This window comes from Sminthopsis crassicaudata, chromosome 6 (genome assembly GCF_048593235.1).
Source record: "Sminthopsis crassicaudata isolate SCR6 chromosome 6, ASM4859323v1, whole genome shotgun sequence".
NCBI classification, from domain to species: Eukaryota; Metazoa; Chordata; class Mammalia; order Dasyuromorphia; family Dasyuridae; genus Sminthopsis; species Sminthopsis crassicaudata.
The window spans coordinates 71,688,615-71,711,300 of record NC_133622.1 but is presented as its reverse complement, the minus strand read 5'-3'; the positions used below and the strand labels follow the sequence as shown (position 1 = coordinate 71,711,300).

Here is a 22,686-nt window from a genome sequence, read left to right as displayed (position 1 = left end):
GGATATTTTAATGGTCTTATAAAAATGGAGGAAGGAAGGAAAGCAAAAAACTTAGAAGCACCTATGTGCTAGGCACTTTTTATAATATTTCACTTAATCCTCAGAACAATCCTGAGAGGTAAGTGCTGTCAGGATTCCCATTTTACAATTGAGGAAACAGAGCTAAGAGACTTACCCAGAGTCACACAACTAGTAAATGTCTGAGGATGGATTGAACCCGGGGTTGAGGTCCACGCTGGATCCCCAGTACTATCTAACTGCTTCATAAACAAGTAAGACATCACTAATTCTCAATGGTGATCCAGCTCAGATTAGATCATTTTAATAAGAAAAAGGAAACATTAAAATGATGAAAAATCCTAATCAATAACTAGAATGACCTTTCAAAAGCCACTTAGTCTCCTTTTCCTTCTGACAGGATTCTAATTAATATCAATTAAGCAAATAAGAAGTTACTCTATTTTTAATACCTGGAATAAAAGATTCCACCCCAATCTCAGACACTCATTCATGAAGCAGCCCTCAGAAAGCCCCAGGAAATTCTATTTGTAACAACAAAGGTCAAACAAGTTTTCATGTAATAAAGAGAAGCTCTTAGTGACTGTTTCTCCTAAAATGGACGCCAAATTCAGAATCGGTAGCATGAGGTGATGAGCCGCTTGCCACATTACAAAACATTCTTGCTTCCTCCTCTCCCTTAGGTTCAATGATCTATGGCCGGGTCATGGTGGACCCCGTTCAGAATCTCGGCGACGCTTTTTTTTGTCACATTGAGAAAGTCTTCCTGTGCACAGGGGTTGACGGGCATGTACCCAAGTACAACCCAGAAAATAAAGATTATGGATGCCTGGCTGACTCGCCCTCCCTCCTGTACAGATTCAAGATACTGGTGAGTAATTGTTCTTTATCTAACAAGATCCCGTAACTACATAGGGTAAAATCAGTAACGACATGGGTAAATGGAGATCACAGCACCAGGAAAACCGACGACCAGAACCACAGCTAGTACAAGGAGTAGTCCAAAATCTGTCGTCCCACTGGAGCCTCCAGAAAGTCTCTGCGTTCCCTAAATAGCTCAGTCACGATGCACTGACTTTTCCTTAATTACTAATCAAAATCCACCCTCCTTCCTGCTCCCTAGGATAGGGCTCAGCCAGAGACACAGGCCATGAGATTCCACAATGTGTCATTCAACGCTCACCTGGCCGCTGACCAAGAGGAGGCCCTTCCTTTAGTGAAGCAGCCGGGGTCGGACGGTTTCAGCCTGTCCTCGGCAGCCCTCTTCCAGGTAGGATTCAGGCACCTTCCTCTGTCACTCCCTTCCTGCCCCTTTTATTCTGCTTAAACCACTCTTTTTATCCTCAAAGGTGGCTGCTGGGAGAGAGTGGTATCTGCACGCAATTTATACTGTGCGCTCGAGAGGAAATGCCAACGAAGGTCTGGGAAAGAGGAGCCTGGAGCGCCAGCGCGTGCCCACCCTTGCCCCCAGCCTGGCAGGGACCCCTTCCTTCAAACGCAGGAGGAGAGCCAATGCGGACAGCCCCCCCCCAGCTGGAGACATGGGCATGGAGCACAACATGGGCACCAACATGCAGCGGGTGGCCCTGCTCCACTCTGCCCAGGCCACGCTCGGCCACGAGGGTTTTCTGCCGGCAGGCCCACAGCCAGGGCTAGAAAAGGCGGGCACAGAGACGCCCACTAGCATGGGGCCCATCCTAGCGGGGGCGGTCAGTCTGTTCCTGCTTAGCTGCACCGCGCTAGCAGCCACATCTCTCCTGAAACACAGGCACCGGGCGTCAGGGAGGAAGGCCGTCCCTCCTCAGCAGGGCCTTGACTGCTCAGAGGTTTAACGTCAGCATCCCACACAGGAGCTTTTTCTGCCCTTTAGGGCCCTTCCTGCCTACCAGCAGCAACTACCTTCTGTATGGCCCCGTAATCTGGGGCTCACTGCCAAATTAGTCTTTGCTTCCCCTGTATGTAGATATATATGTATATACAGACACATACACACATATGCACAAATCTACATTTGTACATGCACATGTAAATACACGCCTGCTTGTTTACATGCACACATTTATACATGTGTCATGTACATGTCTATGTAGCCCAGAGGACAAGATGTACTGCATTGGCTATGGGACTAGTCGGCAGACAGGTGGCAGGGGGAAGTGGGCGGGTCTGGAGTCCAGAAGCCCTGACTTTCAGATCTTGCCTGGAAAGCCATTTAAATTTTTCTCAGTCTTAGTTCCCTTACATATAGAATGGGGCTAATAGCACCTACTTCATCACAGGGCAGTTACAAAGACGAGTTGCAGTAACACATGAAAGCCCTTTGCAAACTTTTAAGTCTCCATACAAGTGCCAGTCATTATTACTGTAAGATGCCAATATTAAAAATAAAATTATCTGGGGGTGCTTAACTTGCCCAGTTATATGGGAAGGCTTTTTATACATCTGGAGGGAATTCAAGAAACACCGAGTGCCTCTTTAATTCCAGGCAGTGGGGTGAAAAAGACAAAGCAAACAGCGGAGCCTTCGAGTAACTTGCCTGTCAAAGAGCTCGTTCCTTCAGCTGCAGGGAGACTTAGATCAATCCATACAAAATGGGGTGAGCAAATCTGAAGCAATTTGCAGGGAACAGAAGGTCACTACATGGGTGGGGGGTTCTTGTAGAACTAACAGTGAGCTATGCTATGAAGGAAGCTAGGAGTTCTACAGAGCGTACAAGTGAGGGAGGAACAGCACATGCCAGCCATGGAGAAAGTAGACAATGTCACCATGGGGAAAGCAGAAAGCAGGTTAGGGTGCCTGAGAAAAAGTGAGGTTCAGTTCTAATAACAGGGTGCAAAAGGCTCTTCAGATCAAGGATGAAATCAGGGATCTGATGCAGTGGGAAAGAAAAAGAACTCTAATCAACAAAAAGAGCTAGAAATGGCCCAATGACAGAGTCCTGAAGATCCAGAGCAGCCTGTTTTCAATAGACCCCAGATTGAATTGATTCAATATACTCCAGTATTTCATTCTTCTGGGCAAAAAGAAATGCCTTTTAGAAGTAGAGATGCACCAAAATGTTCCCTTATGCTAATCTGGAGAAGAGTTATGATCTATTGGCAGGTTTTCCTTAATTTTATACAAAGAGCCAATTGTTATGGGCAAGTGAAAATTTTTTCCCCAAATATTCATGTGACCTTATCAATATACAAGTGCCATAGATCTCCAAAAGCTTATTCCAAAAGACTTTTTTTTGTACTAGAAAGTTCTGAGTCTCACCTAGGAAACCTAAAATTTGGATGCATAAGATAAAAAAAAAAAAAATGAAGAAAACAGATTGTAACTGGTTCGCATAGAAGACTACTACCAATAATTGCCTTGAGTGTCTGTCAGACCAGTGCTAATTGGCCTGTCTCTGGACTAGATTACCATATAATTACTACATTTATTCCAAATACAGAAGCCTTGTCTTCTCCTTTCTTGGAAATAGCTTTAGGAATTACAATACCTAGATTATACTATCCCTGCATAGTGTCATTTTTTTTTAGTGGCCTTTTAATGTCTACAAATTTGAAATAGAAGTTTAAAATAATTAAATGTGTTAATTCATAAGGAGATGTTAAAAAATATTACTTTGATCATTTTGCCTTTTTTTTTTTTTTTTTAAACTAGTATTGTCTGTTAGTGACCCTGAGATATAATCACGTTTTGGGGGAGAAGAAAGAGGATGGGGAAAACAAATCAAACCCCTCTCTTGGACTTAACAATTTGGATTTTCTTAAAAAAGGAAAAAAAAAAAATTAAGGGATCTGAAACTAACAAAAAGGAAGGTCTTTTTTATGGGAAGAAAAAGTATTCATCTACAAGTATGTGATAGCAAAATTTAAATATTACCAAGTTGTGCTAATGAGACAGAATATTTTAGGACAGATTTGTAAAGTTGGAAATCACTAGAACTTTTTCTCAAATGGCTAGAAGAGTTATATATATATATATATATATACGCAGATGTGTGTGTGTGTGAGACACACACAAAACCTAGGATCATTGTAGAAAGACTCAATTTCCTAAAATCAAGAAATACACAAGTATTTTGGTTCCCAGGAGGAAACATTTTTTTAAAATGATCTTGTCAAATTTTCAAAAGGCCTTTCTCATTAATTTTCTTTCAATCTCCCCAACAGGATTGTATACTATCACTATGCTAAGGACTGTTTTCCCAAATCACACTAACATAGCACTAGGTTACCCTGCCCTCCCCTCCCTCAAAATGCTTCCACAATCATCAACTGCCTCCATCCATCACAGACAAGGATGGGAAAAAAAGACACTGGATGTGTGATGAAAAAATCTGGGAATACTTCAGTGTCACCCTTCTTTACAAGGTTGGATTGAAACTGAAACAATACTTGAACCAGGGAAGTCCTAATTCTCAGACGTGGGATGAAAATGAGTCATGCTCACATAATAGCTATCATGGCATCAGGACTCCCCATTATTGAATCATAAAATGCCAAGTCCTTCAAACTATGGGGATAAGAAAGACATGAAGGCAAGAAAACTTAGGGGAGGGGCAAAAAGAGAAGAAAAGGCAGTAAGCCAAAGGGAAGCAAGAAATAGCTGAGATAGCATGAGTAAAAATGAAACCAAGAAGCAACTAAAGAAATGGAAAGAAAAGACAACTCTAAGATTATAAAAATTATATTTATTCATGTTGCTACATTTATTGCATTCTCCTAGAAAAATGGAGAACTATGTATGTACCCAATTTGCACATGTAAAACATACAAATTATATATAGCACAAAGGCTTCTGGGCCTAATATCCTGACACCATATTGTGGGTACTCCTGCTTTAGCTTTTTCTAGTCTAAGAAAAAACAGGAGAGAGATTTGTATTCAATCTTGTTTCTCACACATTTTCTTCTGAATATTTTGAAACGGGGAATATTATATGTCAATAAACATTTCTCAATTGCTCTGGGAATGAAGTACTAGAAATCTGCAAACTGCATTATTTTGCACTACTATATTTACCAAAGTCTGACAGTCTGAATGACCAGTTTGCCCTGTTCTGATTGGTTCTAATAAATCTCTAATACTGGGCACAGGGACATCAACTTTCCAAATCATGGTAGTCATAGCATGTCATTTTTAAAAACGTTTACCCGATACAAGTTTGTCTATTTGTTTTTAATTTAGCTTTTCTTTCATAAAATGCTACAACAGTTTAAATGAACCAGACAAATCCTGTCTTTGGCTACAGAACTAAAAATAGGTCATCTTTCCAACAGCAGGGTACATTCCAGCTTTTAGAAATAAGCAACTCTGGGAAGCAGAGACACAACATATAAAATGTGCATAGAATTAACTAGTATGTCTAAAGTTTTGTTTCATCCTACCCACATGGTGAGTAAGGATTATGTATTATGTATTAGTCCCAAAATAAGACTCAGTGTAGGAAGATACCCAAAGTTCAAGGTCAATTAAAGTAACTTGACAACTAAGTAGAGACTGAAGATACAAATTATTTTCTTTGTAAGTCTCTTCTAGCTTAGCAAGCCTAGTTTTATAAAAAAAGTCTTAGATTAGAAACCTATAGCTGAAAAACAAAACATTCACAATCTTCTCAACTAAAGCTAAAGTAGAAAAATAAATCGAATGAAGCATTTATTAATAAATGAAGCCTATTTTATTACTTCAAGTGTTAATGGTAAAAAAAATTTCAGCACAGCTGTTGCATTTAAAAAAGTGTAGCTACATACTATGTGTCTAGTTCAGTAAACAGATGAACCCGATGTCCTTAATGACATAATAGTTGAGCATTGTACAGTACATCTTATGAAGACCCGTAAATTAAAGAACTACTTTTTAAAATTTAGTGATTACAAAACAATTAAGCATTCATAGCTTTAGCTTCTTTTTTCTTCCTCGACCATCAGGTGCTCCATCCATTTTACGCTTCTGTGCCTAAAAACAAATAGAAAAACTAACTGTAACCATTGGGAAAAAAAAATTTTTTTTTTTTACAATTACTAGCACACTAAGACAATTTTTAAGCCTAGCACTTAAGACCAATAACATAGTGCTTTTCAAGAGAGATATATAGAAGATATCTCTAATAACAAAAAATTCTAAATCACATTTCCTCCTTTCAGAAATCACACTTATTCTGCAAAATTACACATCAAAAACCCTATTTTGCTGGTCATGTTAATATTTCAAAGAATACCTAAGAATGAAAATTTTCTAAATTCAACCATTACAAACAATACAGAGCACCTAAATACAGGTCAAGGGGAAAAAAAAAATTCCTACTATAGTGTTAATTAGTAGAAATTAAAAGACTTGGTGATGATGAACTAGCCTACTACTTAGAAACAGAACAATTTGCTTGAATTTTTCATTACTTTCCTTGTAGAACTACAGAGCTTTGGAAATTTTCCAAAGAAAGATGCTATCTATATATAAATGCCAAGTATAACAAAGGTATTATTTATTTATTAATTACTCAGAACTAGTCAAACATAACTTAAAATGACAAACACTGTATTCTTGAAAAATAATGTATTCCCATAAACTTTATCTAGCTGATCACACACTTTTTTTACTCTATTTTTTAAATATCAAGGAGAGGTAGGAAGGAAGAAATGATTTACATATACATACCGAAGGCTTTGGTCCTCGTTTCTTTTTCTCAGCCTTTTCTTTTTCTTCTAACTCCATGTTTTCTCTTTCAATCAGAGTAATTAATGTGTTACACCTCCTCTGAAGTTCCTGAGTTATAGATAAAAATTCACCTGGTAAATTTTAGTTTCCACACACCAAATAAATAAATAAATAAGCAAGCCCTAAAGTTTTTCTATTATTAGAAAACTCAACAAACCCAGCTTACATGGATACAATCATTTGCTTCCAAAATTCTAGAGATTAAACTATGTTTAACACAAATCTAAAACAAATAAAAGCAAAAGGTATTTAATTATTATCAATAATAACAATCACCATACTGGAGACCACACACAAACTTTTTGATACAATAGTGCCACACAGTGGCCCTATGTAAGGAGCATCCTCTACACCAAATATCACCAATTCAAATCACCCACAGTGTAAAAAGTGCCAGGAGCCTGAAGAAACTGAGGGCACAGAATAGATCCCACAAGAAGTTTCAAGTCCATCTGAGTTAATTTTATTTCACTTCTGAATCATAAACATCATTAGTGAAAGGGGACCCTTGAGCAATAAAGTCATAGTTAAAAAAATTAATAAAGTTACTTTCCCAATTTGGACGTAGGAACAGTAATTGAAGCATGCAAGCTGTCCCTCTGCCCAAGGCATTCTGTTGTGCCCCTTCCATGTGCTAGAGAGTTGATGAATGTTATCAGGTCAGATTGAAAAATAAACTAAGAAAGTTGTTTTCCTTGAGCAGGAGCCATTTTACACATTTATCTTAATATTTTTCTTTTAAAAGAACTATTTTGTGAACAAAGACTGGAAAAAAACATCTGCGATATTTTATCATCTTACCATGGACTACCAACCAAGGTTTCAAAATTTGTCTGCACTACACAACTATGGTTGTTTTACTGGTAATATACCATGATATAAACACAGTTCTGAAAGGAACAGAAAAACCTTTCAACTAAATAAGATGGATGAAAGAACAAACAACAAGTATTACAAAATGAATGGGAATTTCAAAAATTTTGGCAGATTTCTCTTTATATTTGTGACTTAAGAAGTCCCTTTTCCTCATGGGTCATAAGCAATACTTCTTATACCTCAGCCCCAGTATCTTGTCTATTCACTCACTAATGCATAATCTATTTAAGAGACAAAGGATCATTGAACTAGATCTAGAAGACTTCAGAAGCTACTTAGCATAACCCTCTCATTTTACAATTGAGGCATCAAGTTTTAGGAGGTGAAGGGCCTTGCCCAAAAAAAAAGTTTGTAAATATATGAGGCATGATTTGAATCCAAGACCTCAGATTCCAAAGCCAGTGGTTTTTCCATTATCCCACGATGACTTGTGTTCTATTTCCCCTTAAAAACATGATCACATTTGGCACAGCTTAAAGAGTTACAGAAACCCCTTATTTGTAGCAAATAATGACTCTTGTCCTCTGGCAGAGCTTTGCTGGCTCACTGCTGCTCATGTAGCCTGGGTAGAGGAGGGCATACAAAGGAAGGCTATACATTCTCTAATTCCAATGTCAGACAATTAGAGGCAGAAGATTTTTGATAAAAAGAATAAAAATCCGTTTTTAATTTCGGTTGCAAAGAGGACATGTGGTTAACCCTTCCAAGCCCAGCTGCCTGCCCCAGAATGCTGGCTCACAGGGCTTTGGGTGCCCTTGCCCAAAGCAGGGGCTTCTGGAGGCAGCTAGAGGGCACCCTCTGAACTAGGGACACCCGGAGACACTGACTCGCTGTGGTCATGGGCTGCTGCAAGCACAAAAAAAATGATGGTCACCTGCTAGCTGTAATTACTATCAGTGAGGACACTTAAGAAGGGAATGTAGAGCCCGTGCCTCCACTGTCTGGATTCGTGACACCCATGAGACCTTATTTGGCTGCAGAGCTCTCTAAAGTTAGACTTAGAGAGCAGACCGAGGGTTAAAATGGTTGAGTGCCCACGAGTCCGGCCTCACGCCTGCCCCACATCTTCCTAAAGCCTCAGGAACAAAGACTGCAAAAAAACAGCCTGAGGATGGATCACTTTGAGTAAGTTCAGGAACACAGGCGAAACCTCTCACACTAGTTATGACATTTGAAGACCATCTTTTATTTACTGTATAAGCAAAAATCATCACAAGCTCCGTTGAAAAGATGCTCTTGAAAGACACACATTAATTAACCTACCTGTCGGGCGTATAATCTACAAAGAATGATCCCCATTATTTGTGAACAGCTCCTGGCACCTAAGTCCATGACAAAGGCTGGCTGGCTGGCTATTTAGCTGGGTCCCCCACACTCACCATTGCTGTCCTGGACTTGAGGAACCAGTCAAATCGGAACTGAGGAGAATTTCGAATACACTGTCGCAATTCATCATACACATTTTCCTTATCAAAGCCAAGCTTGTGAAGCATACAAATGAGAAATCGATCCTCTTCCTCAGTGTAGTTCTTTCCTTTGTTAGTACCATAGGATATCCTCAGTTGGTGAAAAGGTGCTTTGTATCGGCCAATCTATTCCAGGCAGATTTCACAAGTATTTTCCATTAAATAAAAGGCAAGACACGAAATAATTTCAAAAACCACAATGTTTGTCAAATCAAGGACATCCTTGCATGTCAAATGAGAACTTTATATCCAAGCCTTCACAATTGCATTTGAACTGCTATAAAATTTTGATTGCAAATACCTTGTTCACCAGGTATTTGAAGTAATAAATTTTCAGTAGAAAATCCTTGCTTCAAACCTTTGAAACTAATTCCCTTAGATAACTAACCTAAATAAATCCAAACTGAATTCAGATAGAATTATGATCTATAATCAAGACAATATATATGTATTCATTAGACATTATCAGATTCCTAAAAGTCATCTGGATTAACATTTTAAAGAGTTTTTTAAATTTCCCATTCATGGCCTATATAAAATACTATCCTTGCTTAAAGAACTGGCAAGTACCTTTGTATCAAGTGCTTTTTTGATACTAATTCTCCTCTGTATTCGTGCTTCTCCCCTTTCAATCTGAGCCATGATCTTCTCTATATCCTGAAGTTCATTGCATCGTTCCCAGAATACAGCTTAAAGAGAAAAAAGAAAAAAAAAAAAAATCTGCAGGTGTGAGCTTTGCAAGCCTAATTAAAATTTTTGCTACCATTAAATTTTATTCACTGTTAAAAATTCATATTGTTTCCTTAAAAACTCCTAATTAATTATAGCTATAGATAATGCACAATATTCTTTCACTCAAATTCTGCCTCTATCCTTAATTCTTACAGGTCAAGTGTACACATTTTAAGATTTAAATAGTCCAGGCAGACACTGTAACTCAGATCCATAAAACTTATGACTAAAAATATACATTAACTGAGAAAGTTACAAAGAACAGGACATCTCTACAAGGATCAATTTAATGATGAATAGGGAAAAATATGAGATGATAAAATCATGGGATTTTAAATTTGGAAAACATTTTAGCACTCTACTCAGATCTCTTCATTTTACAGAGAAACAAACTAAGGCCCAGAAGGGTCCAGTGATTTGTACAAGTCATACTTGCATCAAGTGCAGCCAGTTGTAAAACTTCCCATTCTTATTCCACTACACCTGGGAGAGAGCCCCTTTTCTACCACTTATCACTATGAGACCTTAAACGTGTACTGACCCTCCTTAATATCACCTATAAAACAGGCAACAAACTTACAGGCTTTTGAGAAAAATGCTTTGGATACTGTAATCTATAAATATGAACAAACTAAGATCACTCCGATGATGAACAAAATGTCCTAAAATGTGGGAACATGGAAACATCATAACAAATTCAATTGAAACACCTACACACACAATTACCTGAATACTCAATGACTTCTTCTGGAGTTTTCCCTTCTACCTCTCTAGCTATGTTCTCAATGTCATCACGACCCCACTTCTCATTAGCTTTGATGAACTGGTTAAAGTCTCTCTTATTCCAGTTGGTAAATCCCTTAAATTCAATTCAAGAAACATAATTTTTAATATAAACATAACTTTCAAATAAAACTCATAACATTATTTTATCAGGAAGAAATTCCTGTTATATTTGCTTAAGTACAAATTACACGAGAATAATCATTGCAGAATTAATGCATTCTTCAGCCATTAAGTTTTAAAACAGCCATTTTTAAAGTAGTCATATACTTGTGGGCACTACTGAAATTAAGGCATTAATCACAGTATTAAAAACAAATTTGCAAACTATGAAACACATCCATACAAACTATTTGTAAGGAAAAGCAAAAAACATGCATCATTCATTTGGCAGATGTAACCTAAAGAGCAGAATTGACAGCACTTCACAGGATAGCAATACCTCCAATTTCACATTTACAGATAAAACATCATCACATTTAAAGCTGTATACACAGAGATATAATCTTGTTCAACATCACTTAAAATGTCACACATCTTGTAAAGGAAAACATAAAAATTCACTTTCAAGTCAATTCTTTGCTGTGGCTTATTTTTTTGTTCTTAATTAATAGGCTTTTCATTTTAGTTCCCATTTTGCTCTTAATCAAACCAAATTCCTATACTGGCCTTTCCTAAAGAATGAGTATCTTCATCCATCCTGCCTAGAATATACTCAATCTCTCCCAATCCTACACCAAGTCTTCAAACATCAACTGAAATCTTGCATATTCCCAAGCTTCACTAACTCCAGGTGGCCGTCCCCTCTCTCCCTCCATGTTCTTTGGGCACCTGAACTTTTTAATCAATCATCAATAAATATGATTTCATTTGTCTATGTTTTTCTTCTCTGCCCTTCCCACCACATATCTAGTCAAAAAAAGACTGCTTGAGAGCTGCTGGGATTGTTAATAATCCCCAGTTACCACCAATCCCTATACTCACCTGGGTCAGAAGTTTCTCTTTTTCTTCCAACTCTTCATCATTGAGGGGTTCTGCTTCATCAATTTTTAGCTGTTCTTCTTTCTGTGCTTGGGCTGCATTTGGTAGGTCAGGATTCCGAGGTACCTGAAAAAATGCCCAGATTTTCTCTAGGTGGCATTTTATTATGTGATGAATTAATTTCTTAAGTTGGGAAAGGTAACATTGTCCTGAATCTATTTATTCAATATAAAATATCTTCATCTTAAGTAAAAAACTTTTTATAGTATCATGCTTTTAAAAAGTATTTGTTACAAAATTAATATTTTTCTTTATTTGCTGTCAAATGACTATTTGCAAAATCATTTATATTTAGACATGCTTAATAAACATTTTTCTGAAATGTAGAGATGAATCAAAAATAACTCCAAATATCTAATTACCTTATACCCAATTGTTTTTCTGTAATACAAAATTTCCTTTTCCAATAATTCAAATAAACGTGGAGGAAAGAACTGGAAATCCTGAACATTGGGCTGTTTTGGAGGTCGAGGAGCCTGTGGAGGACAAAAAAAGTAAAACAATTTTAAATATTCCCAAAACCTATTTTAAGGTCGTATTTCACAATTGACTAAAATTAAAATATAAGCTCATACATCTTTTCCTCTCCTTTCAGTGAAATTAAACAAATTATCAACCAAAATAATTTACATGTCATATAAATTGGGGGAGAGAAGAGGGAGAATGGTAAATTCATATTTACTGTCTTCATTGTTTGAAACAAAAGACAAACACATGGTGTGCAAGCAACTGCAAAGAAATTGTGCAAGTCCAAAGACTTTGGGGCTGAGCCACAACTTACACCTCTCTCCTAAGTTAGCTTTTTATCATGTGACTGCTCCCTCCCAGAATCCTCTGATCTTATTACCTCCATCTTAGTTCCCAAAAAGTGAGTGGATCTTCTCCAAGATCCCCAAAACACTGAACTACATGCTCTTTCAAGACTTCATCAGGTTGTATGCAAATCAATCATTCAACCAGCATCTCCCTTGAATTTTGATCCCACATCACTGGTAGTCTACTAGACATTCCAAACTCTACAATTCGAACTGTTAACTCCTTTCCTTCTCCTCTTCCTGTCAGAGGAATCTTGGTCCTTTCAACTCTTCTCTCCACTTAGTTCAGATAATTTCTTTAGTCCCTGACCACCTCTCATTTAGATTACTCCAACAGACTCCTAATAAATTTGCCCAACTCACATCCCTCATCACTCCAGTCCACACATTGCTAAGTCATCATATGTGTGTGTACATGTCTGTGTGTATATATATATATATATATATATATATATATATATATATATATATATATATATATATATATATATGTACATATGTGCATATATACGAAAACATTTTTATGTGTACTCATCTTCCCTATTAGCATATAAGCCTCTTATGAAGAGAAACTGTTTCATTTCCTAAATGTATATCCCCAGCATCTATCACTATACCTGGCACATAGTAGATGCTTAAAACCTGCTGACTGATATATTCTCTAAAATAATTCTAATTCTTTCCCCAAAAATTCCATATTGATAGGCTGAGGTTTATTCCATGTATATTTTTAAAAAATGAAATAGAGAAATAATGTTAACTTACTAGGGAAATAGATTTTTAAAAAGAAAAAAAACAAAACAAAACAAAAAAAACTAGTAATTGTTTGGTGCCAACCCAGACTCCCAAACTCCTACCAAAGAGACAGTCCACATATACTGTTCATACATGGATGATGTTTTGGTTGGTTTTTCTGAACTTTCTTTTTTATTACTTGTTACTATGGTAAAGAAGATAGGGAGGAAGCTAAGGCAAGATAAAAAAATTTTAAATAAAGCATACAAATATGGTTCTATAAAACCTGAATTTGTCAGCTATATAATTAGAAAAAATAAAAGCAATTACTTAAAATTGGCACATGTGCCACACATACATAAAAAAATCCTAAGATGTGAGAGTTGGAAGGGACTTCACCAGCCATCTATCTGGTTCAACTCATACATGGAAGAAGCAGCAACACTACCCCATTTCTTCCACATACCATCACTTCAGATATGTGAGCACAGCCATTAATAGAATATGTGTTCTGCTTTTCCAGGCCCAAGATCCTCTAGTGTCATGAGCAAATGTGCTGTCCTCCTCTGGGCACTAACGAGGCCAAGTCCTTTTTAAACCACAATACAATATTCCAGGTGGGGTCTGAACAGGATATTGAATATTAAGATGAAAATTTTTCTTTTCCTGCAAGCTATGCCATCTCTGATGTTTTTTGGCTGCCACATCACATTGCTGACTCATATATTATACATGTAGTTCACTAAAAACTGCAGATTAGATCCTTTTTAAAAGAACTGTGTCTAAATAGTTATCCACCTTAAATTTTAGCTTATTAGCCTCCCCCCAATACTCTAGCCAAGCGATCAAGATCCTTTTGGATCTTAATTCTTGTCATCCCATGTGTTAGCCATCCCTCCCAAGCTTTGTGTCATCTGTCAATTTGATGACCACCCCACCTAAAATTTGGAATTTCTCTAATTCACTCATTAATAGCCCAAGACCACATGCAGTTCCCAGTATACTTCCTTCATAGTCTGCCTGGATTCAGTAATAGGCTCACCTTGGGTGCTTTGGGTTCACTGACTCGAAGGGCTTCCCTGAAGTACGCATCCACAGCATAATTGGCTTTTCTTTCTCGCTTAGGTGGCTCAATCCATTCTGTGAATGCCATCTAACAGAGAAAAGTTTAATGGCACAATTTAAGCACTGAGTTTTATAACTTTTTCAAAATATAATCCAAATTCTATTAATTCTTCAATACCTAATTAAAATACATATATATACACATTGATGTGTAATCCATTTTATATATATATATAAATAAAATGGATTTCAATGTTACATGTAGCAGTAAATATCCTAAAATTTCTATAAAATGAGTCAACCTTCATTTAGCTAAATACAATTCAAGTTACCTTCTGTTTTTCTCTGTAGTCTTCACCTTCAAAGTTATACACACTAGACTCTGTATCCATTGTGAAATTTCTCAGTGAACTCTCACCCATCTTGGAGAGCTTTTCATTCATTTCTGCAGTCTGTGAGAGAACAAAACCAACTTCATTAAAAGACTAAGAACGTGAAAACACTAATCTTTAGAAAGCTAAGCCTGCTCCAATATTAAATATTTTATTCTGAAACTTTAAGTATTCATATGCTTTATTCAACTTATGACTCACCTTCTTTGCACCTCTCTCCAAAATACCATCAATATCTTCATCAGTAATTTCACTCTCCTTTGAGGCAAAGACATGTGTCGCACCATGCCGAATCATCTGTAGCATTTCATCTTTCCCAATTTTGTTCAGATTTTGATCTACAAGCCTTCCTAAAGAAAAAAGCATATAGTATGGTTTTAAGAAAACAGAAAAGGGAGAGAAAAAAAAAAAACTAAGAAAAAACTCAATTAAACAAAAAATTAGTTTTCTATTACTTTTATGAAGCACAGTGGCTAACTTTTACAAAGTTAACTACCTGCTAGGTGGCACAGTGGATAGAGCACCAGCCTTGAATTCGGGAGGACCCGAGTTCAAATCTGGTCTCAGACACTTAACACTTCCTAGCTGTGTGACCCTGGGCAAGTCACTTAACCCCAGCCTCAAAAAGAAAAAAAAAAAAAGTTAACTACCTGCTGACAAAAAGTCCTGTACATTTCAGTAGTAAAGTTATTTTCAAATAACCAAATCTAAACTTCAATTTTAAATATGCCTTGAAAACAAAAAAAGTTAACAGCTTTAAAAAAAAAATTTTTATTAGATATAAGCAAATCTAATATTCAAAGACCCGGCCTCCTACCTTTACAGAACGTTCAGTCTATTAGACCTCTCCTTCCTTGGGATTTCACAGAACCTAGCATCTATACCACTCATCTGACAACACTTCTGTCATTTTACGTACAATTAAATATTCCAATTATTGATCCAATCAGAGTTGACAGCTCTTTTAGGTTGCTGTCTTATACTTCCTTTTCTTTTATACAATAGCTGGCACATTGCCTTGAACATAAATAGGTGGCTTAATATCGACTGATTTAAATGAATATATAAAAGCAAAATGCAAGATTACAGGTTCAAAGGCATCTATCAGTTTCACCATTTTTCCTTCTTTGTTCCAGTCTCTTGCAGCCATGCCATTCTCCATAAGATAGCATGTACACTGTGCCATTTCCCTGCCCAAGAATCTATTATAAATGCCAGCTGCCTGCCACATAACTGATAAGTCCATTCTTTAAAATTCCTTTGCCACTTAATAGTTCCTCAACAATAGGCTCCACCATATTTTTACTAGTTCTGTCCAGAAACTAAGAATAATTCATTCACAAACACATATTTTACAAGAAATGTTTGCATATGGCACCACCTCAGGAACTGAGGAAATCTTTCCCAGTCCACTGTCTAAAATAGGATCCCATTATCTTTTCTCCTAAACCCACTCTTCCTCCTGATTTTAGATTTCATCTGAAGGCAACAATCTTCAAGTCACCCATTTACAACCTAGGATTCATCCTAAATTCGTCACTCTGACCAGGAAACATCCACACATTCAATCAGATGCAAAATCTTATCAATTCCACCTCAGCACCATCTCTTGTATTAGGATCCAGTCCTACTGTTTTCTCCCTGAGGTTCAGTCTCTTATTACCAAATGTCTATTAAGGCATTTCTGAAAGTCTGGGAGACATTTCCAACTCAACATGTTCAAAACTGAACTCATTATCTTCATTGTCCAAATGCTCTCTTCTTTCATTCACCCAATCCTCAAATTGAATTCTTACTCTCCCTCACTCCAAACATTCTCTTAGTTATATCCACCTTCACCACTCACAGACACCATCTAAATTCCAACTGTTACTGCCTCTTACCTAGACTATGCTAAAAGTCACTGTTCCAGTCTATTAAACATAGTGTTAACAAAGCCTATGTCATTGCCTGACTCAATCAAGCTTTCTAATGTTTTTAGGATAAAACAAAAACCTTTCCATTTAATTTCACTAAAGCTCTATAAAAATCTGGTCTCAATTTATCTTCCCCACCTCACTGGACATCACCCCTTCTCTACTCTATGAGCTAGCCACACTAGCTCCTCTATGCTCCTCATACAAAAGACTTTCTATTCTCGTTCTTGGACACTCTCCAGAACCAGCTGCTTTCAAGGCCCCTAAAACTAGTAAGGGTTTTACCAAATGCACATTTATCTATTATCATGTATCAGCCTACCAGAATGTAAGCTTCTGAAAAAACAATTATCCCCTTTTTAATTGCATTCCCAGGTACTTAATAAGTGCTTCATTGACCCCACCTTGCTCTCCATAACCTCCGCACTTATAAACCCTTCCAGTTAGCATTCATTGAAATACCGGCTAATTGAGGGTACTGCCCTGCAGGGTCTGGCTCTAGCTGACAGTAGCCTTCACTCTCACTGGCTGCTGCAGGACAGTGTAGCATCAGTCCTGGGAGCTGACAGTGAGCCAATGAGATAAAACACTGAAGGAGCCAGATCAGGAAAAATATCAACATCAACAAATCCCCAATTATATTCTAAGCTCCAAGAGAACACAAACCACTTCCAGGTTTAGTTATTTTTGTTATCGTTGGGTTTTTTGCTATTACTTTTAACAATCAGCACACAGTGGATACTTAAGACATAATACTGGCAAGTTAGCTTAACAATTCATTTACAAATGGTTAAAAATTAAATAGTCCTAGGAAACACTTCCACCTTGTTAAACCATCAAAGAAAGTCTTAGAATTTCATAATACATACCTTGCTGAATGACTATTGAATCCAACCTAAGTTTCATCTCTGCACGTTCCACTATTCTTTCCTCCACAGTATTGTCAGTGATAAACCTGAATACTCGAACAGTCTTGGTTTGTCCAATTCTATGTGCTCGATCCTAAACAAATAAATAAATATACATGTCCAAAGGCATATTGCGAAAAATGTATGTAGATAATGCTTGAATGTGTAGTTATTAGCTTACATGATAAAATTTTTCTGTATCAAATCTATAACATATTTTCATGTTCCTTTTCCAAAAACAAAAACCTCTAGCTCATCACTAGTTGATTCCTTAAAACAAATGTTCTAAGAGTCTTCACTGGAAAAAAATAAATCTTGAGATAATATACTATAAAAATTATGATTCCCCAAAATTATTTACAATAATTTTATTAAAGATCAATTAAAATTTTGACTCCTTTAATTTTTTAACTTTCAAAATTTAACAAAAAAATTGTTTTAAAATATAAGCTTCATCTCATGTTATCCCTGTTTAAAATTTTATTTTTTCTATTAAAGATAAGTTAAAAATTCAAAAGTAACCCTTCCCCCTAATACTGTTGTTCATGAAAGTGATGTCAGGAAAAGTCTACTAAATAAGTTTCCCCCATTATAATAGGAAATTCTCCACCAAAACATAACTTAAGCACTATAAAGCATATGATATTGTAAGGAGTATTTCCATTACAGTTTCAGGGAAATGAATATGAATGAGTCTTTACCATAGCCTGAAGATCAACTTGTGGATTCCAGTCTGAATCATATAAGATCACGACATCAGCAGTAGCAAGATTTATCCCAAGACCACCAGCACGTGTACTTAACATAAAAACAAACTTGGAGCTGTTTGGTTCATTGTATGCATTGATGGAATCCTGTGTAAAATAAAATAATGTCAAAAAATAATCATGGAATCATGTCACAGAATATCCTCTCCCTCCTTTCCCCATCAAATTTAACTCACTTGTCTCTCATCATGAGGAGTCTGTCCATCCAACCTGCAGTATTCATAGTTTCTCCACATGCAGTAATCTTCCAAAATGTCCAATACTCTTGTCATCTGACTGAAGATTAGTACTCTTGAATCTGTTGAAGATTACAATACTTCAATCAGGACCTCTTAAAAGCAGCAAAATGTTCAAATGTAACATGTTAAATAGATACTATAACAACAAAGTTCAAAATATGACTAACAGGGCAGTAAGGTAGCACAGCAGTAACAGCCCCAGTCTGAGTCAAGAGGATCTGAATTCAAATCTGACCTTGACACTAAATGTGTGACCCTGGGCATGTTACTCAATCCCAACTGCCTCAGCCAAAAGAAGAAGAAGGAAAAAAAAAAAAAAAAAAAGACCATTATAGCAACTAAAATATGCATGCAATCCATTACATTCTCATTATGAATTTTATATTACAAATTATTAAGTCCTGCCTTTGACATATACTATCTGTGTGAACCTGGACAAATCACTTAACTACAAGTGCACCAGGAAACTCTCTAAAACTTTATAATGGAAAGCCACCATCGATCTATATCACAACTAGAAGGGAGTAAATTACAGTCTTCCATTCCCCTCCTCCCCACCAAAGCAGGATGTTTTTTGAACCCATATAATTTGACTATCTCTTACAACACTAAACACACGAGACTTTTCCCATACCAGAGAACAGTTTTTACTCAAAGCCCAAAAGCTTAAGTACCCTCAATGTTTTGGGGGGGCTGATTCATGAGTCCAGTGAGTATTTCATATCCCAACTATCTTCACCTCTCATATTCACCTATTCCATCAAAGTCATATACTTTTCTTCAAGTTCAATAATGACTGACCCAACAATACAGTGCTCCTCTCATATGAGCACTGCAGTCAGGTAGGAGGAAAAAACAATCTCAAGTTATATGTGTCAATGTCTGGAGTAAGTCCCAGAGGTAAAGGATAAAGAAAAAAAGAAAAAGAAAACAGATCCCCTACATACTTTCAACATCTAAATCATAAAAATACCAACGTCCAAGCATGACAGAATGTATGATGAGAAAAACTTTTAAGATACTTTGCCCCCCCCCCAAAAAAAAAAATTGCAAGTTGAAAGAAAATCTATCCAGAGAGCTCTCTATAAAATGAATCTGATTAAAGTGATTATGAAGCTTCATTTGCCATTAAAAAAAAAAAAAAAAAAAAAGAGCCCAGGGAGGGGGGAAAAAATCATAGAGCTAGCATCAAAGAAACATGTCTCATTCCAATTTTTTCTGCAATAATCACTCACTACATGTTATATGCTTTCAAAGAAGTGCTTTCAGAACATACAGATTTAACAATTTACCATAATTCTACAAAGTGCAAAGGTAAATAAATGATATTCTAATAACTATAGATTCACTTGAATGATGATGCTAATTTAAATACCCACCTATTATTATACTATTCTGACAACTTCACAAAAATAACTACAGAATAGTAATAGAATAGTAACTTTGGAACTTTAAAACAATTATCTACAGTGGTTATACCTTGCTCTTTTAACTTGGGAAGAAGTTTGTCTAGTACAACCATTTTGCCACTATTGGTAACGAGATGCATATCTGTTGTGTAAGGTGGCCCAGGTTCAGCTCCATCAAAGAGATATGGATGGTTGCAACATTTCCTCAATTGCATTAGGATATTCAAGAGTCTCATTTTGTCCATTTTTCCTGCAGAATTTAGTATGTCTATATCCTTCATTAGTATCCGTGTGTACCTAAAGAGAAAATACTTATCAGTAAGCTTAATTCTCCCAACATTTCATTGTTTATCATTTATTTCTGTTACAAATATTCCTAAATAATTTTTTATTTCCAGTAAGAAACTAGCCATTGTAAATGTCAAACTTAGTAATGTGTTATCAGTAGGATTGAAATCAGTGTTAAATTATATTTCACCACAAAATGCTGGTATAATGCATCTTCGATTGCCAGAATCTTAAACATTTTCATGATATTTTAACTTAACCGTTAACAGTAATCTAAGTCTTTGATTTCCTTATTCTTTTATATACCAAACATATTCTTTAAACTTAATTTTCACATTATACACTAATATACCAAATACATAGTAGATACAGATAATCAACAAATGCTTACTGAATTAGAAGCCAATTTTAAAGGAAGCATTTTGGAGGAAAAAAGGCAAAAACAAGATAGATTTATAGAAATACTAAAATGAGCAAAGCAGGCACAATTTTTGGTTTTTTGAAACTGATCCAATACAAATATTAAGAGAAGTACAGTTAGTACTAACAGAAGTAGTTAGTACAATGAAAAGTTTAAGTAGAATCAAGAAAAGATAATGTAAATGAAAAGCCAAAAACCTCATGATGCTAAATGCTGTGAAATTATGACCAAGTTTATGCCCTAAGAAATGAGAAAACACACATTCCACCTTCACGTGCATTTGGAAGGAAGAAATATTGTGGGTGTGGAATCTAGCACAACTGACTATCAAATCCAGGAGATTGGTTGATTAGGTTTTTGCTGAAATTCATTTTCCCCCCAGATTGTCATTATTAAAAGAAATGGTGCTCTGGGCAAAAAAGGTAGGAAGATACATATGAAATGAAAGCATTGTAAGAGCATAAAAATTCACTTTCCCACTTAAATGTACTAATCCAAAATTTGCTTTTTCTGTTAAATCAAATGAACTTCTCATATGTGATCCTTTAAAGATTGTTGCAAAAGCATTCAATATATAGATGATATGGTCAATCAAATGAATAAGATATAATTAAAATTCCATTTGGGTGATGGTTATATTATTTGTTTTCTAATCCTAAAAGACTGATTGCTTTTCAAACAGATTACACTCCTTTCAAAAAAAAAAAAAAAAAAAAAAAAAAGTACACAGTTGCTGCTGCAGTAAACCATAAGGACATTATCTGGGGAAAAAAACGCAGAAAATTGTAAAAGACCATATGTAATAACAACATTGTCTCAAATCACTTACCATTCTCTTTGCATTTTGCTAAGACCCACATAAATTTTAACTTCCTTTTTTGGAGGTAAACTTTTTTCAACATCAGCCTTAATTCGACGAAGGAGAAATGGGCGCAAAACCTGGAAGAAAAAACATAAATAAAATGATGTCTTACTCTCTACTACTAGCAACTATTTTGAACTGGAAAAAAAAAAAAATCACAGAGCTTTTGTCATTTTCTTATGTCCTATGTGAAATGGTGACTTATCTAAATATAAGGAAGTAGCCAAAAAATTTCTCATAAGAGCCCTAAGTATAAGTAAGATGGCAAAAACCAAAAAGGTGAAGAAAAATGGTTTTGGAATAATTTGACAAATTTTATTATTGAAAAGTAGCATGCATGCTATGCATAGGACTATATAATTATCTCTAAAAAAAGTTCCACCCACTCAAAATGTTTCTTATATACACAACCAATCATAAAAGATAAAATTGTGATTCAGTCATTTCAATCATGTCTCACTCTTCATAATCCCATTTGACAAAAATAGTGGGAACAGTTTCCAGCTTATTTTATAGATGAAGAAACTGAGGTAAACAGGGTTAAGTGACTTATCCAGAGTCATACAGCTTCTAAGTGTCTTGCAGTCAGATGAACTCAAAAAAATGAGTTCTTAACTGCAGGCCTGGCATTTTTATCCACTGCATCACCTAAACTATGTTTCAAAATTTCTAAAATTACTACACCTCATAAAGGCAAATTCATTCCTTTTTCTAACCATTCTAATTTTCCTTTACATAATAGAATTTTAAATATTCAAAAAAAAAAAAAAATCTCCACAAGTGCTCTTTTCTCCAAGCTAAACATTCCTAATTCTTTCACTTAACATCCACATAATAGCTTCAAATCTCTGGAATCATCGATTCCATAAGCATGTTTGTAGTGCTTCTTCTAATGTGCCAGACATTGAGCTAGATTAAAACAAGATAAAATCAAAATCAACTTGCTGTTATTGAGAATCACATTGTTCTCTGTAGAAACAACCTCAACGTGTTAAGTGAACACACAACCCACATGAAACAATTTTATAGGAGGGATAACAATTTCTGTCAGAGTATTTGGAGCTCTAAGAGACAACTGAGTAGACCTCATACACTGCAGGCCTCAGAGAGGGAAGCAGACTTCTCCATACCAATTCTGAATCCTTTAAACACACCATAAAGGTTCTCTATGTCTTCCTAGGGTAACATTCAAAACTGAACCCAAAACTTCAAGCAGGGCTGATCATATATACATAAAGTAGAACATACA

At 36.0% G+C, this 22,686-nt stretch overlaps 2 protein-coding genes across 2 annotated transcripts in view; one reads left to right on the top strand and one right to left on the bottom strand.

The window, feature by feature from the left end:
- FREM3 (FRAS1 related extracellular matrix 3) overlaps nucleotides 1–3,595 on the top strand; it is a 91,724-nt gene extending 88,129 nt beyond the window's left edge. The window contains exons 21-23 of the mRNA XM_074275748.1: nucleotides 702–889; nucleotides 1,142–1,288; nucleotides 1,368–3,595. Coding sequence (XP_074131849.1) covers nucleotides 702–889; nucleotides 1,142–1,288; nucleotides 1,368–1,850 — 818 coding nt within the window. The 3' untranslated portion in view covers nucleotides 1,851–3,595. The remainder of the gene's footprint in view (nucleotides 1–701; nucleotides 890–1,141; nucleotides 1,289–1,367) is intronic.
- Nucleotides 3,596–5,662: 2,067 nt separating this feature from the next.
- SMARCA5 (SNF2 related chromatin remodeling ATPase 5) overlaps nucleotides 5,663–22,686 on the bottom strand; it is a 44,539-nt gene continuing 27,515 nt past the window's right edge. The window contains exons 10-24 of the mRNA XM_074272989.1: nucleotides 21,405–21,514; nucleotides 19,937–20,163; nucleotides 18,395–18,516; nucleotides 18,153–18,305; nucleotides 17,413–17,545; nucleotides 14,829–14,977; nucleotides 14,568–14,687; nucleotides 14,213–14,323; nucleotides 11,983–12,096; nucleotides 11,564–11,686; nucleotides 10,523–10,655; nucleotides 9,635–9,753; nucleotides 8,978–9,190; nucleotides 6,663–6,770; nucleotides 5,663–5,963 (exon numbers count right to left, since the gene is read on the bottom strand). Coding sequence (XP_074129090.1) covers nucleotides 5,898–5,963; nucleotides 6,663–6,770; nucleotides 8,978–9,190; nucleotides 9,635–9,753; nucleotides 10,523–10,655; nucleotides 11,564–11,686; nucleotides 11,983–12,096; nucleotides 14,213–14,323; nucleotides 14,568–14,687; nucleotides 14,829–14,977; nucleotides 17,413–17,545; nucleotides 18,153–18,305; nucleotides 18,395–18,516; nucleotides 19,937–20,163; nucleotides 21,405–21,514 — 2,001 coding nt within the window. The 3' untranslated portion in view covers nucleotides 5,663–5,897. The remainder of the gene's footprint in view (nucleotides 5,964–6,662; nucleotides 6,771–8,977; nucleotides 9,191–9,634; nucleotides 9,754–10,522; nucleotides 10,656–11,563; nucleotides 11,687–11,982; nucleotides 12,097–14,212; nucleotides 14,324–14,567; nucleotides 14,688–14,828; nucleotides 14,978–17,412; nucleotides 17,546–18,152; nucleotides 18,306–18,394; nucleotides 18,517–19,936; nucleotides 20,164–21,404; nucleotides 21,515–22,686) is intronic.